At 38.1% G+C, this 19,649-nt stretch overlaps 1 protein-coding gene across 25 annotated transcripts in view; it reads left to right on the top strand.

Moving 5' to 3' along the window:
- The window catches only part of Pik3c2g (phosphatidylinositol-4-phosphate 3-kinase catalytic subunit type 2 gamma), a 346,977-nt gene that overhangs the window by 48,490 nt on the left and 278,838 nt on the right, over positions 1-19,649 (top strand). For all 25 annotated transcript variants that reach the window (XR_005284220.1, XM_038318262.1, XM_038318253.1 and 22 more), the window contains 2 exons: positions 11,575-11,677; positions 17,802-17,872. Coding sequence is in view for 24 of the 25 variants with exons in the window: in XM_038318262.1 (XP_038174190.1) it covers positions 11,575-11,677; positions 17,802-17,872 (174 nt within the window). In the remaining variant the exon portion in view is untranslated. The remainder of the gene's footprint in view (positions 1-11,574; positions 11,678-17,801; positions 17,873-19,649) is intronic.

Raw genomic sequence — 19,649 nt, 5'->3', positions numbered from 1 at the left:
ATTAGACTAGTTATACCGAAAAACCTATTAAACATATGATAATTATTCATTTTTCTTTATAAACTTTCCATAGCATGTTTAACTTTTTTCTGGAATTTAAGGAAATAAAAGTGTAAAAAAAAAAAAAATCTATGACAATGTAGCTGAAAATGGTACACTTTAAGTCGCTGGATCCCAGCACAGTGGTAGCTGTCTGTCAGCTCAGCCTTCAAGAAGCTAATCTTGGTTATGAGTTCTAGGCAAGGCTGAGAATCACAGCAAGACTGTCATAAACAAACAAAACCACCCAAAGTAGTTAGGAGGTTAAGAGTAAGAGATGCAGCTCTTGCAGATGATATGAGTTCGGTGCCCAGCACTCACACTGTTTGCCTCAGAACTACTACTGAGTCCAGCTCTGGGGATCCAGTGCCCTCTTCTGGCCTCCATAGGCAATCTGTCCTCATGTTTACATGCCCACACAGATACACAGAGACACACATAATTCAAAATAAAATGAAAATGATTTAAAGGAATTAAATGGGGTCCACCAAGTACTGAAATTGTGAAAGACCAATGAAAGGCAGACACAAAACATGGATCAGATTTCAAAGTAAGTTCAGTAATACAACTCTCAGGGAAACAAACATTTCAGAGAAACATCACTATTAATCAAATTGGAGATGGGTTGAGAACTTCAGAACTGAAGGGCATGTGATGCGTAGTGATAATGAATCTGATTGTAGGAAAGCTGGAAGTGTAACATGAAGGGGCCTGCTTGTTGGGGTTTCTGTCCTGCCCAGTTCCCACAGCCAGCAAGCCCCAAAGAAAATCACACAGAGGACTCCATAAGATTATAAACTGATTAGCCCATTAGCTCAGGCTTCTTATTAGCTCATGTAGCTTATATTAACCCATTATTCTTATCTATGTTAGCCACATGGCTTAGTACCTTTCTCAGCGGGGCAGCTCACATGTTGCTTCTTCAGTGGTCTAGGCTGGACTGGGAGGAATGGGTTTCCTCCTCCCTAGAATTCTCCTGTTCTCATTGCCCCACCTCTACTTCCTGTCTGGTTTACCCACCTATACTTCCTGCCTGGCCAATCAGCATGTATTCAAAACAAACAGACTGACAGAATACAGACAATTCTCCAGCACTAAGGAAAACTGGAAGAAATTGTGGAAGTAGTTTAGTTCATTTGTTCTAATAAAAGTACATATATCTTCCATGCAGAATATGCTGGGTGTTTATTTTAAAAACTTTCTTTTTTCATTTTACATACCAACCCCAGTTCCTCTTCTTTCTCCTTATCCCACCCTCCTCCCCCAACTCATCCCCCATCTACTCCTGAGAGGAGGTAAGGCCTCCCTTAGGGAATCAACAAAGTCTGGCATACTAAATTGAAGCAGAATCAAGCCCCTCCCCTCGTATTTGGCTGAGCAAGGTATCCCATCTTAGGGAATGGGCTCTGAAAAGCCAGTTCATGCACCAGGATAAGTCCTGGTCCCACTGCTGTTCTGAAAATGTAAACATTATGGAGTGGCTAAATCAAGCTGGCACCCGCATTATTTCACGTACTTAAGATCTTCTCTCCTATAGGAAACAATGGTTTTAAAGAACTGAATCATTAGGGAAAGTGGAAAAGAGAGACCTTAGGGACATACATATCCAAATAGTAGCAGGAAGAAGAGGTCAGAAAACTGAAGGAAACCCAATAAAATCCACAGGATGGCTTAGAAAACACAAAAAAAAGAGAACACTCTGAAGATCGTGTGATATACCACCTAAAGCTGAAAACCAAGATTGTGGGAGTGAAACGGCACTAAATTTGGCAACTTGGAAGTTAATTATTGACATAAATAAGATGAGTATCTTTGCAGTTGGAGCAGCAAGATTTCAGTTCATTAAGGACATAAGGTAAAGAGACTGGGACTATGGCTCAGGGGCCAAGAGCACCAGATGCCTTTGCAGAGGACCCAGGTTCAGTTCACAGCACTAGAATGGCAACTTACATCTGTCTCTAACTCTAGTGCCCAGGGAACCAAGCATACTTTCTGGCCTCTTTGGGCAATGTGCGCGCACACGCGCGCACACACACACACACACACACACACACACACACACAATGCACATAAATATAAGTAGGAAAATATTCATAGACATTTAAAAATTATTAAATTAGAGAGTGGAAATATGTATGCAAAACACCATCTAAGAAATAAGATTGGGGCCGGGCGGTGGTGGCGCACGCCTTTAATCCCAGCACTTGGGAGGCAGAGGCAGGCGGATCTCTGTGAGTTCGAGACCAGCCTGGTCTACAAGAGCTAGTTCCAGGACAGGCTCTAAAAAAGCTGCAGAGAAACCCTGTCTCGAAAAACCAAAAAAAAAAAAAAAAAAAAAAAAAAAAAAAAAAAAAAAGAAAAAAAAAGAAATAAGATTGGGGCAAAAAGGCCAGACAATATGGTGGCTTGGATGCAAAGGATAATCTAGAGATTTGAAAGAGCACACAGGAGGCATCTAAGAAATGTTCATGAGTTGACATGAAAGGACTAAGGGAGCAGAAAACTAAAGGCACAAATAGACTACTGTGAACTGAACTCAAGGGCCGGAGGAGGATACTGAGATGGTATACAGGAGATGGAAGAGGAAGCTGCAGAATTCTGAAGAGGAATTATCCTTCTCACTGTAAAAGACTGAAAGTTCCAGCAAGTGTAAACAAAAATACATGTTCATTAATAGCCACCAAGATAACTATGTCATGGGGAAACCAAAGCTCCTCCCAACTCGGGAAAGCTTAAGAAAAAGAGACCAAAATAGGAAAAACAGTAAAGACACTAAATTCCCCTCACGTGGCTAGAAGCTTCATATTGTGTTACTGTATTTTAACTGTCATTGTAAATTTCTGCTTACATGCATTTTTTTTAATTTTCAGGGTAATGTATGTAAATAAATATCATCAAAAACAAACCTTTTATATAATGGGAAACACGATCATTCCTTTCTCTTGACAGGGCAAACTATCCTCTGCTGATGTCAAATTTCTTAATCCTTTGAAAATGAGATTTTATATAATATGCTGTATTATAAATAGACAATAACTTCAAGGTCTATAACAGAAACTTCTTCGGGTTTATTACAATCCCATATAAACTTTACATAAAATATTCAGTAATGTGAAACATGGAATCATGGAACTAGCCAAATAACATCAGAATGAAGAAGAAATACAACCGAGAGACAGAAATCACTTGGATCATTCATAAAGCATTAAATTCTTCACCACCTTCCTGCTCGTTGGCCTCCAGTACAATAACCATGGAGAGAGGTCTCCTGGGAAACCCACTTCACCCGGCTTCCTCCAGCAGGCTGGCACCATCTGACTCTCCAGTTGCAGACTGCAGGCAGAAACAGGAGTTTCCTCATGCTTAAGCGTAGGAGGGGGATAGACACCTGGAGCTTGATGAGCTATTCCCTATTTAACTGCATTGGTCTTCCTTCTGGGGTGATGCCCGTTGTACCTTTATGTCAGCGTGACCCCTCTCACGTATGCCATTCACACCTAAGAATGACAGTAACAGTGTTAGCTGCGGTCTGGAGGCCCAGCATCTACAAGCAATACAAGCTTTTCTTAGCATGAATCTATGTTTTTTTTTTTCTCTCAAAGACCTTGTGGTCTTACTTTCTAATCAATTTACAAATAATTCTTCTCAGTCACTACTGTGCGAAACAATAAAATTGGCTCTGTATAAGAGCTTTTGCTGGATAAATCATGGCTTCTCACTCAATAGGAAATCACTAGTAACTCCCATGAAGAAATTGAATGTTCTTTTTTTTTTTAATTCCATGGTCAACTTTGTCTTAATTTAAACAAAACAACCCAAACTTTGTTTATTGTTTAATTTACTTTACTGTTGTCAAGGAATGATAGAATCCATAAGATTACATTTTTAAAAATATATATAAGGAAAGAAAATGATATCCTATAGTAACTGGAAGTCTCATTTTGAAAAAGGCATATGTCTTTGAATTTGAATGAAGATGGCGGCATCTATGTCTTCATTCATCATCAGCATTGATTACGTTGAAGAGATTTTCCACCAGAGAGTCCCCTTTCTCTCTCTTTACAGAAGATGCTATATTCCTTTTGTTTCTAGTTTTTAATTATGTGAATGTCGTTGTGTCTCTGTTTGAATATGTGCAAGTGCATGCAGGTGCCCTTAAAGGGCAAACGAGAACATCTGATACCCTGGACCTAGAGTTATGGAGGATTGTGAAGAACCATATGGGTGCTGGGCAGTGAACCTGGGTCTTCTTCAAAAGTAGACAGTGTTGGGCCGGGTGGCGGTGGCGCACGCCTTTAATCCCAGCACTCGGGAGGCAGAGGCAGGCGGATCTCTGTGAGTTCGAGACCAGCCTGGTCTACAAGAGCTAGTTCCAGGACAGGCTCCAAAGCTACAGAGAAACCCTGTCTCGAAAAACCAAAAAAAAAAAAAAAAAAAAGTAGACAGTGTTATTAACTGCTGAGCCTTCTCTCCAGTGCCGTAGTCCTTTTCTAAGAATAAGACAATCCTATTTAAAAATTAAATCTCAATTATACTTGTTGATATTTGGGAAAGTGGAGACTGAAGGACCAGGAGTTCAAGTTCATCCTCAGCTACATAATAAATCTAAGGTCAGCTTGGGCTACATGAGACCCTGTGTCTACATAAAGCATAAACCACCTTACTTAGAATTTAAAATCATCTTGAAGATTTTCCCTTTATAAATACTTTCAGTTCATCTCCATAATTCATATAAGTTGGACCATTAAACACTTGATTTCAAAGTGTAGTTGCCTTCTATTCAAAGTAAAAATTAAATCTGTAGTCACCAGTGAGGGAAAGATTAAGTCATACACAGTTTAGGACAATATTGCAGATTAATGGGCAGTAAGCACTGGGTTTTAGCCATTCTGGGTGTGTATCTTCTCAACAAAATTAGGGATAGCATTTAAGAAAGACATGAATGGGTTTTTTATCACATTTAAAGACTCCACTATACATTTTGAACTTTCATTGAGCACCCAGGACTTTAATTCAGAACCCAGGGCTGTCACGGAGTAGAAAGGAGCAGGTCACCCCTGAGCCCTTTCATGCAGCTGAGAGCATATTGTGTCTGGCACAGCAGAAGACCTTGTGTTACTTTCATTTTAAGTTCATTCCCAAGACATTTTCTGGAGTTTTAAATTAAGTGTATCATCTATTCACAATTAGTTGACAAAAAAATAGCAAACAACAGACTTGCATTTGATTCTTAGTCAATCACTCAAATTTGAACAATGCAGGTTTCTTGGAGCTATCAATATATGCTACTTGGAAGGACCATGACATACTCCAGATCAGGGATTTTGAAATAGATAAAATAGGAAAAGCATTATTCAACAACAGATTTGATAAAGGAAGCTACAAACCCTATGCAAAGCTTTAGCAAAAAGACATAGAAAATCAATTCTAAGTAGAGCTACACTAATTATACCTAGGCATACAAGAGCAAGTATGTAGGTACCAAGTTACTTTTTTGACTTCAAATAACTATTTACCAAAGCTAATAATTATTAAATCTTGTTCAGTTAGTTGATGTTGAAATAGACTGGTTCTCTGTTTTCTTAAACTGTTTGATAGAGAAAGTTGGTGTACCATAGTAACAGAACCTTGGCAAAGGCCGAATTATGATTTTAATCTTTATTCTTGAATGTTTTAAATTAATAAGGTCTACAGAATGTTTCTCTAGAGATTTGTTGGAGAAATAACGAAACCTTGTGATGCAATCAAATCTCTCTGCCTGATCTTCTGGGGTAGTAACTGCAATATTTTGTGTGCTGCAAATCCCCAAAGAGCTTAGGGGAGCCTGGTATATATTTTTGTAGGGGACACAAATAATTAACATCAACTACATGTTTATTGACTTGGTATCATAGGTAACTCTATATGCGTAGATTGCTTTGCTTAATTTTCAAGCTTAATTTCTTAACTTTATTGTTCTGGCTGAATATAAAAAGCAAAGGTGTTGTGAATGAGTTGTGATAAAATATTTCTCCTAAATAATAAAGTTTTCATTGTATTTAGTTAATTTTATTTTAAGCTAAATATAGTTTTGTACTCTTCATGTATTCACATGAAGACTATGAAGGATAATTGCTTTCTTATACAGGATAGTAATCAGAAAAGCAGGGCATTTGAGTAGATGAGCTGAAATCCATTTGGTGCACTTCCCTACAGAGTAAAGGCTCTTGGTATCAACTTATGCCCCCATGGAAGTACTCCTCCTGTTCAAATCCATGACTGCCCTTTGCTAACTAACTCATGCTTGCCAGCCCAGAGTTTGGAATTTAACCTGTTACTGTCTCTTTAAGCTAAGAAGTCCAACTTTTGCTATTCATGTTCCCCCAAAAGAGAAATGGCAGTAACTGAGCAGCCCTGGTTTAGAGAAACACCCACTGTGTTGCCGATCTTATCTGTTCTCTTTCAGCCATGACAAAATACCCGAAACAAGGGGCAAATTATGGAAGTAGGGTTTACTTCAGCTTACAGTTCAATGGGATGTAGTCTTCTGTGGAGACATCATGAGCATGAGGTCATATCTGCAGTCAGGAAGCAGAAGGTGATGAATGCTGGTGCTCAGCCAGCTCTCCCTTTCTTTTACGCAGTCCAAGACACCAGCCCAGGCAATGGTGACAACCATCCACATTTAGGAAGGGCTTTCCACCTCAGTTAACCTGTGTTAGAAAACTCCGTCATGCCAGAAACTTGTCTCTGTGGTGATTCTAGATCCAATCAAAATGACAATCAATATTAGCAATCACATTAATATTTTAACATTTGCTATATCCACCTTATATAAGTGGCCTGCTTAGAGGAAGGGTTAAAATTCAGTGAAATTGCTGAATCTTCCTGAAGAAATATATCCCAAATCTGCCAGTGCCCTGGCTTTCAATGTTCACAAAACCAAAGAGTAATAGATTTTCCTGTATTATATTAACATTTCACAGTACACTTGGGGATGCTTCTTTTGCATAAATGCTGGAGATGGACCCCAGATTGCTAAAAGACCATTTTACACTGGGTTGCATCCCAATCCAGAAGTACTTTTTAAATGGGAGAATAAACATTTAGCTAGAATGGCTTAAGTAATCTCGGCACATTGAGTCATCACTGCAGGATAACATCCATGAGTTAGAGAGCAGCTTGGCCTACTAACAGAGACTGTATTAGTTAATTATCTGCTGCTGTGACAAATCATCCCAGCAAAGCAGCTGAAGAAAGGAAGGATTCATTTTAATTGATGGCACCAGAAAAAGAGAGTCTGTCGTGGAAAGGAAGGCATGGCAATAGTCAGAGAAAGCATAGTGATCGGAACAGGAAGATCACATATCTGCCCACACGCAAAGCAGAGAGAGAGGAAGAGAGGGGGAAGGGGACAAGCTATAAAGCCTCAAACCCACCCACAACAATATACTTCCTTCAGCAAAGATCCACTCCCTAAGGCTACCAAAACCTTCCTAGACCGGACACTATCCAAGGACCAAGTGCTCAAGTCATTAAGCTTATGGGACATTGTTGTAGAATATTATTTTAAGGTATGTTGCTTTTTTTATGCTGCATTTGTTTAACTCTGTAAAGCTGTGATTTTTTTTTTTTTTTGCCTCTCTAAAACAGCTGATGGTCTAATAAAGAGCTAAATGGCCAATAGCGAGACAGGACCAAGGATAGGTAGGGCTGGCATGCAGAGAGTATAAATAGAAGGAGAAATCTGGAAGAGGGAAGGAACAAGAACAAGAGGACACAAGGGGTCAGTCACACAGCCAGCCGCAGAGCAAGAGTGAAAGTAAGACATACAGAAGAAAAGGAAAAAGCCCAGAGGCAAAAGGCAGTTGTGATAATTTAAGATTTGAAAAGCTGGCTAGAAACACACCAAGCTAAGGCTGGCCTTTATAAGTAATAATAGGTCTCTCCATGTGTGATTTATTTGGGCGCTGTGTGACAGGCCCCCAAAGCAGCAAAAAAAGCCTAATGAGTAAAGAGTAAACAAGAAACAACAACAGGACATTTCTCATCCAAACTATGACACATACTTTGTCTCAAAAATAACATAGAGAAAAATAGCACCCGTGTGAATGTAGATGTGAAGTGTACCCACTGTTATGAGAATCAGCATCCACACCTGTACATTGTTAGAATACTTTCCCCCATAAGACATGTATGAACATTTGCATATCATTTTGATATTATGCTTATTATTCATTATTTACATAAATAGAGTGCCATAATTTTACTTTCAAATAGCATGAGCTATTTGTGAGTAGGAAATAGGGGTAATTATGTACACGTATTTAACCTTTCATCTTAAGCAGCTTCTCTGTGCATAGCTGTACCTAGGGTGTTAAGTAGCATGCAACTAGAGTCAAGGAGTCATTGGGAGAATAAATATCAGATTGCAGAAATCTTGATATGCTAGTAGACATGAGGAATAAAAGAAGCGTAAACTTTTGTCTCTCTCATAGAGATTCAGTTAATTGAAAAGGTAAAGTTTTACACATGATTATTAAAACATATGCCAAAGAGTTATATTTAAAATCTAGATAACCGAGCTGACATTGTGGTTTCTGTGCTCACACTCTATGAGTTATATGATATTATCAATTTGGCCAGTTCCTTTGATGCTCAAACCTGTCCCTACATTGCCCACTTCTGTTGCCCAACTATGCCATTCTCTTTCTCTTGAAACATTAACCTCCTTCTCCTCTTGAGTTGTGTAATCATCAGAGATTGATTCTCTCTCCTCTCCTTTATGCACTGTGCTCTACATAGTACCACTTTATTTATCTGTTCTTTAATGCTTTCTTCATCCTTCTCTTTCTTTTCTCTAACACAAAAATAACAGGTGGCCTAGTTTTTCTCAAGTCACAAAAATGTAAAAATATATTCGTTTGTTTAAAAACATGTATTTTATCATTTATTTGTATATATGAGTCTGTGTGCATGCATGTCCTACTGCATATTGGTTGGTGATGGTGGGGATCAGAGGGAGGGGCCCAATCCCTGGAAGTGCTGAGAACCAAATTCAGGTCTTTCAGAATAGTAGCAAGTGGTCTTAGTTTCTAGCTCTCCTGATTTTTTTTTAAAGTACTGTGTCAACATGTAGGCAGTAGTATTGAGATATTTTGCCTTGTTTCCTATGATAAACCTTCACAGCAGTGTGTGTTTTTTACACTTACAGCACATGGTAATCTAGTCAGTTTTAGCACATAACTGGCAGTGAGTGTCCACTTACCACTATAATAAACAGCTCAACCCTAGGTTGAGCTATATAAAGTAATATATAAAGTAATATATCAGTTAGATACAAGAATGACAACTCTAAATTCTCAATTAAAAATTAAAGAGGTCCCAGAGAGATGGCTTGGTAGTTAAGAGCACTGGTTGCTCTTCCAAAAGACCCAGGTTCAATTCCTAGCGCCCAAATGGTAGCTAATAACTGTTTGTAACTCCAGTTCCAGGGTCATGATACCCTCTTCTGTCCTCCATAGGCACCCAGCTACAGACATAGGTAAAACACCCAAATACATAAATTAAAAACAAATAATCTTTTTTAAAGTTCTAGGTAATTTAGAACATTTTAACAGTGTGATGTACTTGTCTGACATGATTAGGAACAAGTATTCCCAGATATTCAATAAACTCTTAGTGTAAAAAGCTCCAAATGACTACGTAACATTTTCATTTTGGTAATCTTCATATGAAGCACAATTAATAAAAACTCAGAGACAGATATTGGGCTTCAACCTGAAGACCAGAAAAGCAAAGCAGCCAGGCACTGGTTCTTATCTCAACCTCAGTCTTAAATGGCGATCCTGCCTCCAGAAAGCCTCAGAGTGAGACTGAGACTCCTGTTTGATAATCCTCTCTAGTTCTGGGATTAAAGGCGTACACAATTACCACCTGGTTTCTATGGCAAACTAGTGTGGCTACTGGGATTAAAGGTGTGTGTCATTGCTGTCTGGTCTGTAAAGCCAGTGTACCTGTTTTACTTTTCTGATCTTCAGGCAAGCTTTATTTTTTAAAATACAAATGAAATGCCACTACATTCATGCATTTAACAAAGACCTTTTGAGCAGACCTTTTAACATAATGCACCTTTTCAATAACTAACAGTCAGAGATACTGGAATTTACAGGTGTATTGAAGAATGTTAGAACCCAGTGGATTAAAAATGTCTTCTTAAAAGCTACAGAGAAACCCTGTCTCAAAAAACAAGCAAACAAACAAAGAAAAAAACAAAAAAAGGAAAAGAGAAAGAAATCCTATACTAAAAAGCCTTCCTTTGAAAATGTCATCTATATTTACATCTAATTAGATGGCGTATCTATTTCTTCCTTCATCATCAGCACTGATTAGTGATGGCGCTTTCCTCCGGAGAGTACACTCCTTCCTGGCCTCTCCAGTGCACATCATATTTTCTCTCTTTTCTTATATTTTCTTTCATTGTTCTCTAGAATAACAAGAGCCAATAAAAGGTCATACTATTTAAAAACATTTCTAACAAATCACAATAGCAATGTGGAAAACACTTTAGTGTTGTATGCAATTCAAATGTATTTAATATATAGAAAGTATTATTTCAAAATATTGTCAGAATTGCTAGTGATACAGAAGTCCTTTGTTCCACAGAAAAATCAATTCTTGTTTGATACAGCATGCTTTAAATTGAAAATTAATTTTACCCATTATGTAAATTGTATTTGGGAAAATAATTTACAGGGGAAAAAAGTGTTTAGAAATAGAAAGAAACAAAGTCATTACATAAACCTGAAATACAAAATGACATTTTATATTTAATTTTCTTTTTTGGTGTGTAATCTGTACTATACTATATAATTATATAGTTAGTTGTTATATATTTAATATATTATTTTAGATTACATATTATAATTATACAAGTATAAAAAAATGAAATAAATTAGACAAAATTGTCTTGTTAATCCTTTGATTAATTCTAAGAAAGACAGTATTTAATTCCAGATAGTTTAAGTTTAATTGGCATAACTAATGTAATAGAGCTGGTAAATACAAATTGAAAGTCCATGCTGTTTCCAGAATATAACTCTGCCTACTGGATAAAATGGTCCCCATACAGACATCGTAGCAACAACTAGCCCAACCCAAAACATGTTGAGGTAGTTTGCTGAAACCAGCTCTGAACACATATAGATTATCCTGTACTGTAATTTAATATGCCCATTCCACAAGTAGTCATTTTCTTATCAGTGCATTAAAATTTCAATACGTTGTCATATACAGCTAGATATGCATATCTTCTTTCAGTATTCATTTAACATAGTACACAAATATATATACGTAATGTATGAATATTCATATGAACATGGATGAACGCAATGCATGCATGTGCTCACAATTTATCATTACCAAACTTTACTAGACTAAATTTTAAGAAAAAAGCAACAATGAAGTCATCAGGGAAACATGACTTAACACATTTTGGAGAATTTTCGTGAAGAAATAATTGTGTTTATCCTTTTTCTTCTTCTTCTTCTTCTCCAGGGATCACTGCTTAGGGAGCCACAAAATATTTCAGAAAAGTAAATCTGTTTTTCAGCTTCATCTTCAGAAAAACAGAGATGCCCCAGGAAAGTTCCGTCGGAAGGTAAGACTTTCTAAATGTGGGTGTCAGTTTGGCACATTGACACATTTAAGGAGCATAGCTCTATTTTGATGGCTTGCTGCCAATTCGGAATTACTTAGCTTAATGAACAGGTGTTTATTTCACTATAGTTATTAAAACATGATAAAATATTTTCTTGAAATTCCTTAACAATCCAGACTGAAACAATAATAATGAACTTGTAACTTCAAACTTTGGGTGGTGAACTGGAAATTTGTCTCAATATATCCCGAAATTCATAAATTGGAGACTGAATCTCCCAGGGTTAGGATTTAGGAGACAACATCAAATGGTGCACACCTAAGTTTAGAAGAGATCAGAGTTCTTATTAAATCAATGCCCACGTAAGAGGTTGGATCCCCTCTATTGGAACAGAGCCTGGAAACAGCTGGCTACAATTTAGGCAGATGCCTTCCCTTGAACTTAAACCCCTTGGCCTCTATGACTATAAAAAGTCTGTTGTTTTAACACACTCAATCTATGGTGCCAATGGTATTATTTGGTTATAGCATGGCGGGATGTCATTCAGCCTGACAACAAGCTAATTGATTTCCTAAGAAAACAGTTTATGAGAGACCTACTGAGGTCACCATATGCATGATTCCACATAATCACTCAGAAACAATGGGAAACTCAAATATAAACAAGAGCCCCACTGATGGCAGAAAAATATCACAGTTCTTGTCCTTTGTGAAGACTGTTTATGTCCTGTCAATGTAATTTACGTCCAACCAGATTAATATTAAAAACTGCATATAATAATCTGCCAAGAGAGGGATGTGGGTACTTTAATGATACAATTTATATGGTTAGATGTATATTTTATTCCCCGTGTCATGTCTTGAGATACTCCCAGCCCAAACTGCACAGTGTACATGAACTTTGCTATTTTGTCAGGTTTCATCCATGGAATCTTCCAATTACCTGCTTTAAGCAGAAATCCCAATGTCCTGTCATTTCCATCAGATAACAGATTTCTAGTGTGTGATTTTTTTTCTATATGGTATGAGCTGTTTCATCATAAAAATAAATGTCAGATAGCACATCCATTTGCAATATATCTATGTGGAATATAACATAATGAGCCCAAAAGAGAGTTGTTTAGAAATTTCTCTTGGATCTGGCTTCTGGCTCAGCCATTGTTGACAGTTCCAGGACCGTACATCTGAAATCTAGGTAGAGTAATATCACAAAATCCAACTGATACCTCAATGCTAATAAGCTTATGTTTCTTCAAATTACCTTCAATGTTGCAATAAAAAAGTTGAAATCGTGATATTTTATTGCCACACAGGGAGGAAGAAGAAATGTGTGGCTCTAATTTACTTGTTGATAAAATAAATTTTTGACTCATGTAGTGGTTCACAAATCACTAGCACTTCAGTCTCATATAAATTAAAGTACTTAGGAGTTGGAGAGTTGGCTCAGTGGCTAAAAATTCTTGGTGGTTTTGCAGAAGACTTAAGTTCAACCCCTAGAACCCAGATGCAGTGGCTGACTACTGCCCTTTAACTCCAGCTCTAGGGTACACAGTGCCCCCTTCTGGCCCCCACAAGTATCTGCACTGAGATGCACATACTCATACATAATCACACATGCATAAACTGAATTAAAAACTAAAAATTGTTAAAGATCTAAAACTCACACAATTCTAACACACTGATATAATGCACTTAAAGCATGTTTCATTTGAGACATTTATCTACAATTCATGTTCATGATTCTGTTAAACAAATACTAACAGAAACAACATCCCACTGTAATTATCTCAGGTTTCAGAAATTGAACCAGAGATCTTAGATTTGAGCCAAGTCACGAAGCTTCAGAGATTGCACACTATCTTACCAACTTACATAGGAGAAAGACATTGATTCATATACTACACTGTGTTTAGATTTGAGATAAATGATATTTGAGCAAAATTTTCATTTTATGTGTGTAGTTGTCTAACTACAGTCACTTGAGGGAAGGAGTCCTCAAAGGAAGAATCGTCTCTCTCAGGTTGTTCTGTGAGCTCATCGGGGGCTCATTTTCTGAATGATGGTTGACAAGCTGAGGTTCTAGCCCACTGTGGTTGCTGTCAGACCTCACAGTGAATCTGGAGTTATATAAGAAAGCAGACTGAGCCAGCCGTGGGAAGAGAGCCAATAAGCAGAGTTCTTCCATGGCTGTCTGCAGGTCTCCTGCCTTGGCTGCTGTCCATGATGGACTGTAAAATGTAAGATAAGACAAACCTTTTCCCCCAAAAGCTAGTTTTGGACAGCATTTCATCACAGTGATGAAGAAGCTAAGTAGGACAATGTGTATTTTCATTTACCGTATTTTGTCTTCTCTAGCTATATCCACCCTGTCCAAAGTCTGCGACACCATAGAGATTTAAAAATGAACCCCATTCTGTATGTAATTGGTTGTAGGCACTAACCACAGCTCTTAAAGGATTAAATAGGTGAAGTGGGGAAAAGCAGATGATAAATATTCTTGTCTCCCTATCATCTGTAACTAACAGTATCAATTTATAAATCAAAGCATTTAATTGGGGACTCACGGTTCCTGAGGGTTAGAGTCAATTACCAACAACACGGAAGGGAATGTGACTGCAAGTGAGTCAGAGCAGCATCATTCTGCTGTAGCAGTTAGGAGCTTAACTTCATCTAATGCACAAGCAGGAGGCAGAGAGAGTGCTAACTTGAAATGACATAGGGTTTTGAAACCTCAAAGCCCACCTCCATCAAGTGAAACAACTCCTGTAATAAGACCACACCTCCTAATCCTTCTCAAACAGATCTACCAACTGGTGACCATGCATTCAAATATATGAGCCTAAGGGGGATATTCTTACACAAATCACCATAGTTCTGTCATAGCTAGCTTTAGCTCTCAAACTGACATAATCTAGAGTCATCTCAGAAAAGAGAGCTTCATCTGAGGAACTATTCCCATCAGACTGGCCTGTGGGTGTGTCTGTGGGGCATTTTCTTGATTAGTAATTGATGTAGAAGAATACAGTCCACTGTGGGCAGTATCCACCATGGGAAAGGGGGCCTGGGCTGTGGATAAAAGGTAGCACTGTTGCATTCCTCTGTGGTCTCTGTTTCTGTTCCTGCCTTTTGCTTTCTGTTTTGAATTCCTGCCTTACCCTCCATCAGTGATATGACCCATAAGCCAAACACACCCTTTCTTCCTCAAGTAACTTTGGTTGTGGTGTTTCCATCACATAGATAGAGAGCCAACCAGGAGAGTTGCTTCTGTTTCAACACAAGTTTAACAAATGTTCCCTTCTTGCAATGCTGGTGAATTGAACACAACTAGTACATACAGCTTATTGGCTTTACTTTTTTATTTTTTTAAATTACCGTACTTAAAATAACTGGCCCTAATTTTTGTAGTCTTCATAAACAGTGAATGTTCTTTCTTAATTCTACTTTTAAAGTAATATGAATTTTTTTTATTTTCAGAATTTCAACTGTAAAAATTATGAAAAAAAAATAGTTTCTTTCTAGGAAGACTGTAAATGTAGTTAGCTTTCTGCATTAAGCCAGGAATACAGTCATTGATACCACTTGACTCAATCTATTGGACTTGTTGCCTTTTGGTAGTTACATTAGTGATTTCTAATTGTGCAAAGCCTTATGGCACTCAATTCATCTCCAATGCTGTGATTGTTTAGGAAGTAACCTAATGGTCTTTATAAATCAACTTAGGTTTCAAAAATTTTAATGCTCTCACCTCAGTGAAATACAATGTAAATTACTGAATACCTTTCTTTTAACATTTCAATCCTCTTTAAAATTTTTCAAATGTGATCAGAAGTGCTGTCACAACTGTATAAACTAATCACAGAAACACGATTTCCCTCTTGCTCAGAGGATGTTCACAGAACAATGACAGTAATAGAGGTTTTTTTTTTTCAAAATGATATTTTACCATGTAGCACAAGTTGACTTCCAACTCTTAATCCTTCTGCCTCGTTCTCTCAAAGTCTGAGAACTGGCTCAGTAATAGGTTTCCAATGAGAAAAAAAGTTAATTTATTCTTTTCCTTAAGACAAAAATACTATGTCAGTTTTAGGGAAAAATGAAGTGTACAGTATGTTCTGTGGCAACTGGAAATTCTGTACTTTCTAGATACTTCACAAAGCATTTCTAGGAGCCAGAGAGATAACTCAGAGTTTAATAGCACTGGCTGCTCTTGCAGAGGACTCAAGATCAGTTCCCAGCACCCACAAACAACTCACAGTCTTATTCAATTTCATTTCCAGGGGTCCAGCATGTTCTACTGGTTGCAGTTATTGCAACATACGATGTACATATGTACAAGCAGGCAAACTTCATACAAGTAAAATAAGTAAATGCTTGAAATAAGTATTCCTAATAAATGGCAATAGGAAAAAGACCAATTTCCTCTTCCTCTTCTTCCTCCTCTTCTTCCTCCCCCTCCTCCTCTTCCTCTTCCTCCTCCTCCTACTCCTTCTTCTCCTCAAAAAGCATGTTATGGAGGCAAATAAAAAGATTTCACAGTATATATGCAGATTTAATATGGAGACATGCAAATAAAATGATTTCACCTATAAATAAAAGTTATTTACATGCTCGCTTTGATTTAACATCTGTGGAAATTGAAGTTCCACATGTTACAACATCTTAACTACATTGGTTATCTAAAGTATGTCTTAAAACATTAGTCGTGTGGCACACACACACACACACACACACACACACACACACACACCTAAATTCTTCTGCCTCTTTTTCCAGTAAGTATTCTTGCAAAACTTGTGCAAAAGAGCTTAGCAAGGCATATCCTTCATTGTAATGGCATAGCTTGACCACACGAGGGCAATAAATTCAACCGTCTTTCTCATCACCCCACCCCGTGTTTTACCCAATTTTATATAGCTAAACTTCAGTTTTCTCTATTTCAAAAGGAAAAACAATATCAGTGTCACATTTTTTACCATAGCCACCCTGGTGACTCTAAGGTAACGTCCTACCTCTTAGCATTGCTGCGCTGTTTCTAACAGCGCGCTCCCAAACTCTTGCTGTATAATCCTGACCTTGTTCTTTCCACGTCACCTTGCTTCTATTCAGCCTACTCACAGAACTAGACAACGTAAAAATGAATTCACCTTTGACCTCCAGCAATATCTAGGACTTCCTTCTGATATTTTCTGTCAGAAGCACAGGCAGTTTTAAAAATAGAGTGTATGAGCTCAGAGCACTTACAACCCAGGTGATAAGAAACAGGTTCCAACAATGAAGCTTGTCGCCCCCGTGTGGTCAATAATGCCACTGCGCTGAAGATAGGACATTGAGCCCTTGTACGTAGTTTGCATGAATACTTATTGGGAAAGAGACCGGAATCAAGGGGATTGTGTGTGTGTGTGTGTGTGTGTGTGTGTGTGTGTGTGTGTGTGCGCGCGCGCGCATGCGTGCGTGTTCGCGCATACGAGTGTGCACGCGTGCTTGTGTATGTGTGTTCAATTATGTGAGCCTGTGCATAGGGGCCATAAGACTGTTTTAAGGTAGACACTCCTGTCAATCTGAAGAAAAATAAATTGCCAATTAATAACTTCTAGGACCTATATTACCGATAGCTGTAATTTATTTGCCAGCATGAGTGGCTCTCTTATACTTCAACAATAGGACACAGTAAAGAAAAAAAAATGGAATCATAGGTGTCTTTTGTCAGGTGTCACACTGCCATGGCTTGGTGTGCACACAGAAGAAGAAAAGGAGGGAGATGAAGAGACGGAAGCTCAAGAGGACAGTAGAAAGGGAAGGAGAGGGAGATGTGGAAAGAGAAAAATAGAAAAATTGGTGTCAAAAGCCAGCTTCCTTATTAGGAGAAATTACTGCTTGACCTGGGTGGTACCCAGATGTTTTCCCAGCATCCTGGGGGTTATCCTCATCCAAAGCTCAACTTACTGTTTCACATGGAAAGAGAGCTCACACAGTTAAGGAAAGTAGTGGAAGTTATTTAAAACCAAGCTTAAAAATGGCAAATAGAGGTTATCAAAGAGGAGGGAGAAATGACAGCAGGAAGCTATTTTTATCTGCTCCTCATTCCAATTCACTCCATAAATATTAATACAGTTTTCTGTCTACAGAGTGAAGATGACCACAGTCTGTTTCTTCTGAATCAGCTCCTAGAATTTACACATATTTGGAAAATATCCAGGTAAGATGTTCTATCTCTCACCAAATTCTCAAATGCCAGATCAAATATCTTCTCAGTTGGTTGGAAACATTGTCCATACAGAGTCGTTTTTGCACTTGACTAGATATCTCCCTTTGGCAAACCCCACTAATAATTATCTAGTCTTCACAGCTACTCAGATGTACTTGAGGAATGATATGACTCTCATTTTGAAATATCTTTGCTGTTGGTTATTACACTCCAAAGATTTCTTTTTCTTATTCATTTTGTGAATTTGGGTATTTGTGGAACTCAGCTCATTGTAAAACTCAATTTCCACACCTTGAAAGTCACCATCAGCTGCTTAAAATTCCTCTGGACCTTCCCTGATATAATTGGTATGTCATAAACAGATGAGTGTGAATTCAAACTGGAAAACTCAACTGACAGGAAACGGGCACCTCATAATTGATCCTCACACCTAAAAGTATGCCTGGGCTGCTTAGAATAGATGAATCAGAAAGTAAAAACAGAAGATTCCAGGGCTGCACTTTCTCTGGAATTAAATAACTATTCTGAGCAGAACCAGGAAGAAGCTGGGATGTAGGAGTTGTAACTCGGGTGTGTGTGTAGGGGGGAGCATAAGTCTGAAGCAAAGCCTTCTGAAAAGATAGTCAAATTGGCTTGTGCTGTCTTGATGACACTTGGCATTTTCTGAAGCTAGTATTTATTCTGCATAAATTTTCTTACTTAAATCTCCTCTCAGTGCTGTGGCGACCCATCTTATTTGCTTCAGAATCAAGGAAATGGAGCCTCTAAGAGGTCATATAAATCTCCAGGCTCCTAAGTCACTATTAGAGTGAGTGCTGACCTCAGGTGCAATGGAATCTCCAAGGGCTGCATCTTTGCGTTAAATCATTGCATCCTTATATTGACTTTCCTCCAGAACCACTCCCAAAACATCCAGGCTCATTCTGTACCATCATAAAGTGGTTAGGGCAGAAAAGAAGTTCCAACAACATCCAATTCAAATTTTTTCATCACAAGAACCACATACAGGTTACTGGTAATATTAACTAAGGCAGCAGCTTCATTTTTACAAACTAAATCTATCCATGGATTGTATAGAAACAAACACCAAAGAAGGAAATTGGAAGTAAGGTAGAGAGATAACTAACTAACTAATAACAAGTTATTATACAAATGGGAAAATGGGAAATTCCTGGGAAAGGAAGTGTTACTTCCAACTGGTTTGTTTGATGATTGTGACTTGAGCCTGGTTCTTGGGACACAGAATGAAGAAGCAGAGGCTGTGAGAAAAAGATCCCAAAGCTGACACCCTCCTGTTCTTGTCTCACACTTGCCCTCACCCATCTGGTGTTCTTGACTGCCGTGCATAGGTGTCCAAAGGGTTAAATCAGAGTAAAAAAAAAATCCTACTGTAACAGCCTAGGTTCAGATTAAACTCCTCAACCTTTAGCTTTATCCTGAGAGTGTTAGACAACAAACTGAGTAGGCTGGAGGATACCACAACTCAGTATGTCACCTCCTTTGTTATAAGAACCTAAACAGTGAAGTTAAGAACAAAAAACACCAACAAAACAAAACTATCACATAGATACAGAGCTACAGACTTGAGCAGAATCAGGTCAAGCCTTCAATGAATGCTTCTATTTCATTCCATCTTTTCCCAGTGTAATCTGGTGCAGGTTCCTACCTTGTCTCGTGATAGCCACTGCATAAACAACACAGGGCCAACCCATTCATGACTAGAATAAAGACGGGATTTCCTTTGAGTCCTCTACCTTTTATAATTCAT

Source organism: Arvicola amphibius, chromosome 2, assembly GCF_903992535.2.
Source record: "Arvicola amphibius chromosome 2, mArvAmp1.2, whole genome shotgun sequence".
Classification (NCBI taxonomy): Eukaryota; Metazoa; Chordata; class Mammalia; order Rodentia; family Cricetidae; genus Arvicola; species Arvicola amphibius.
This window is presented reverse-complemented; position numbering and strand designations above follow the sequence as displayed.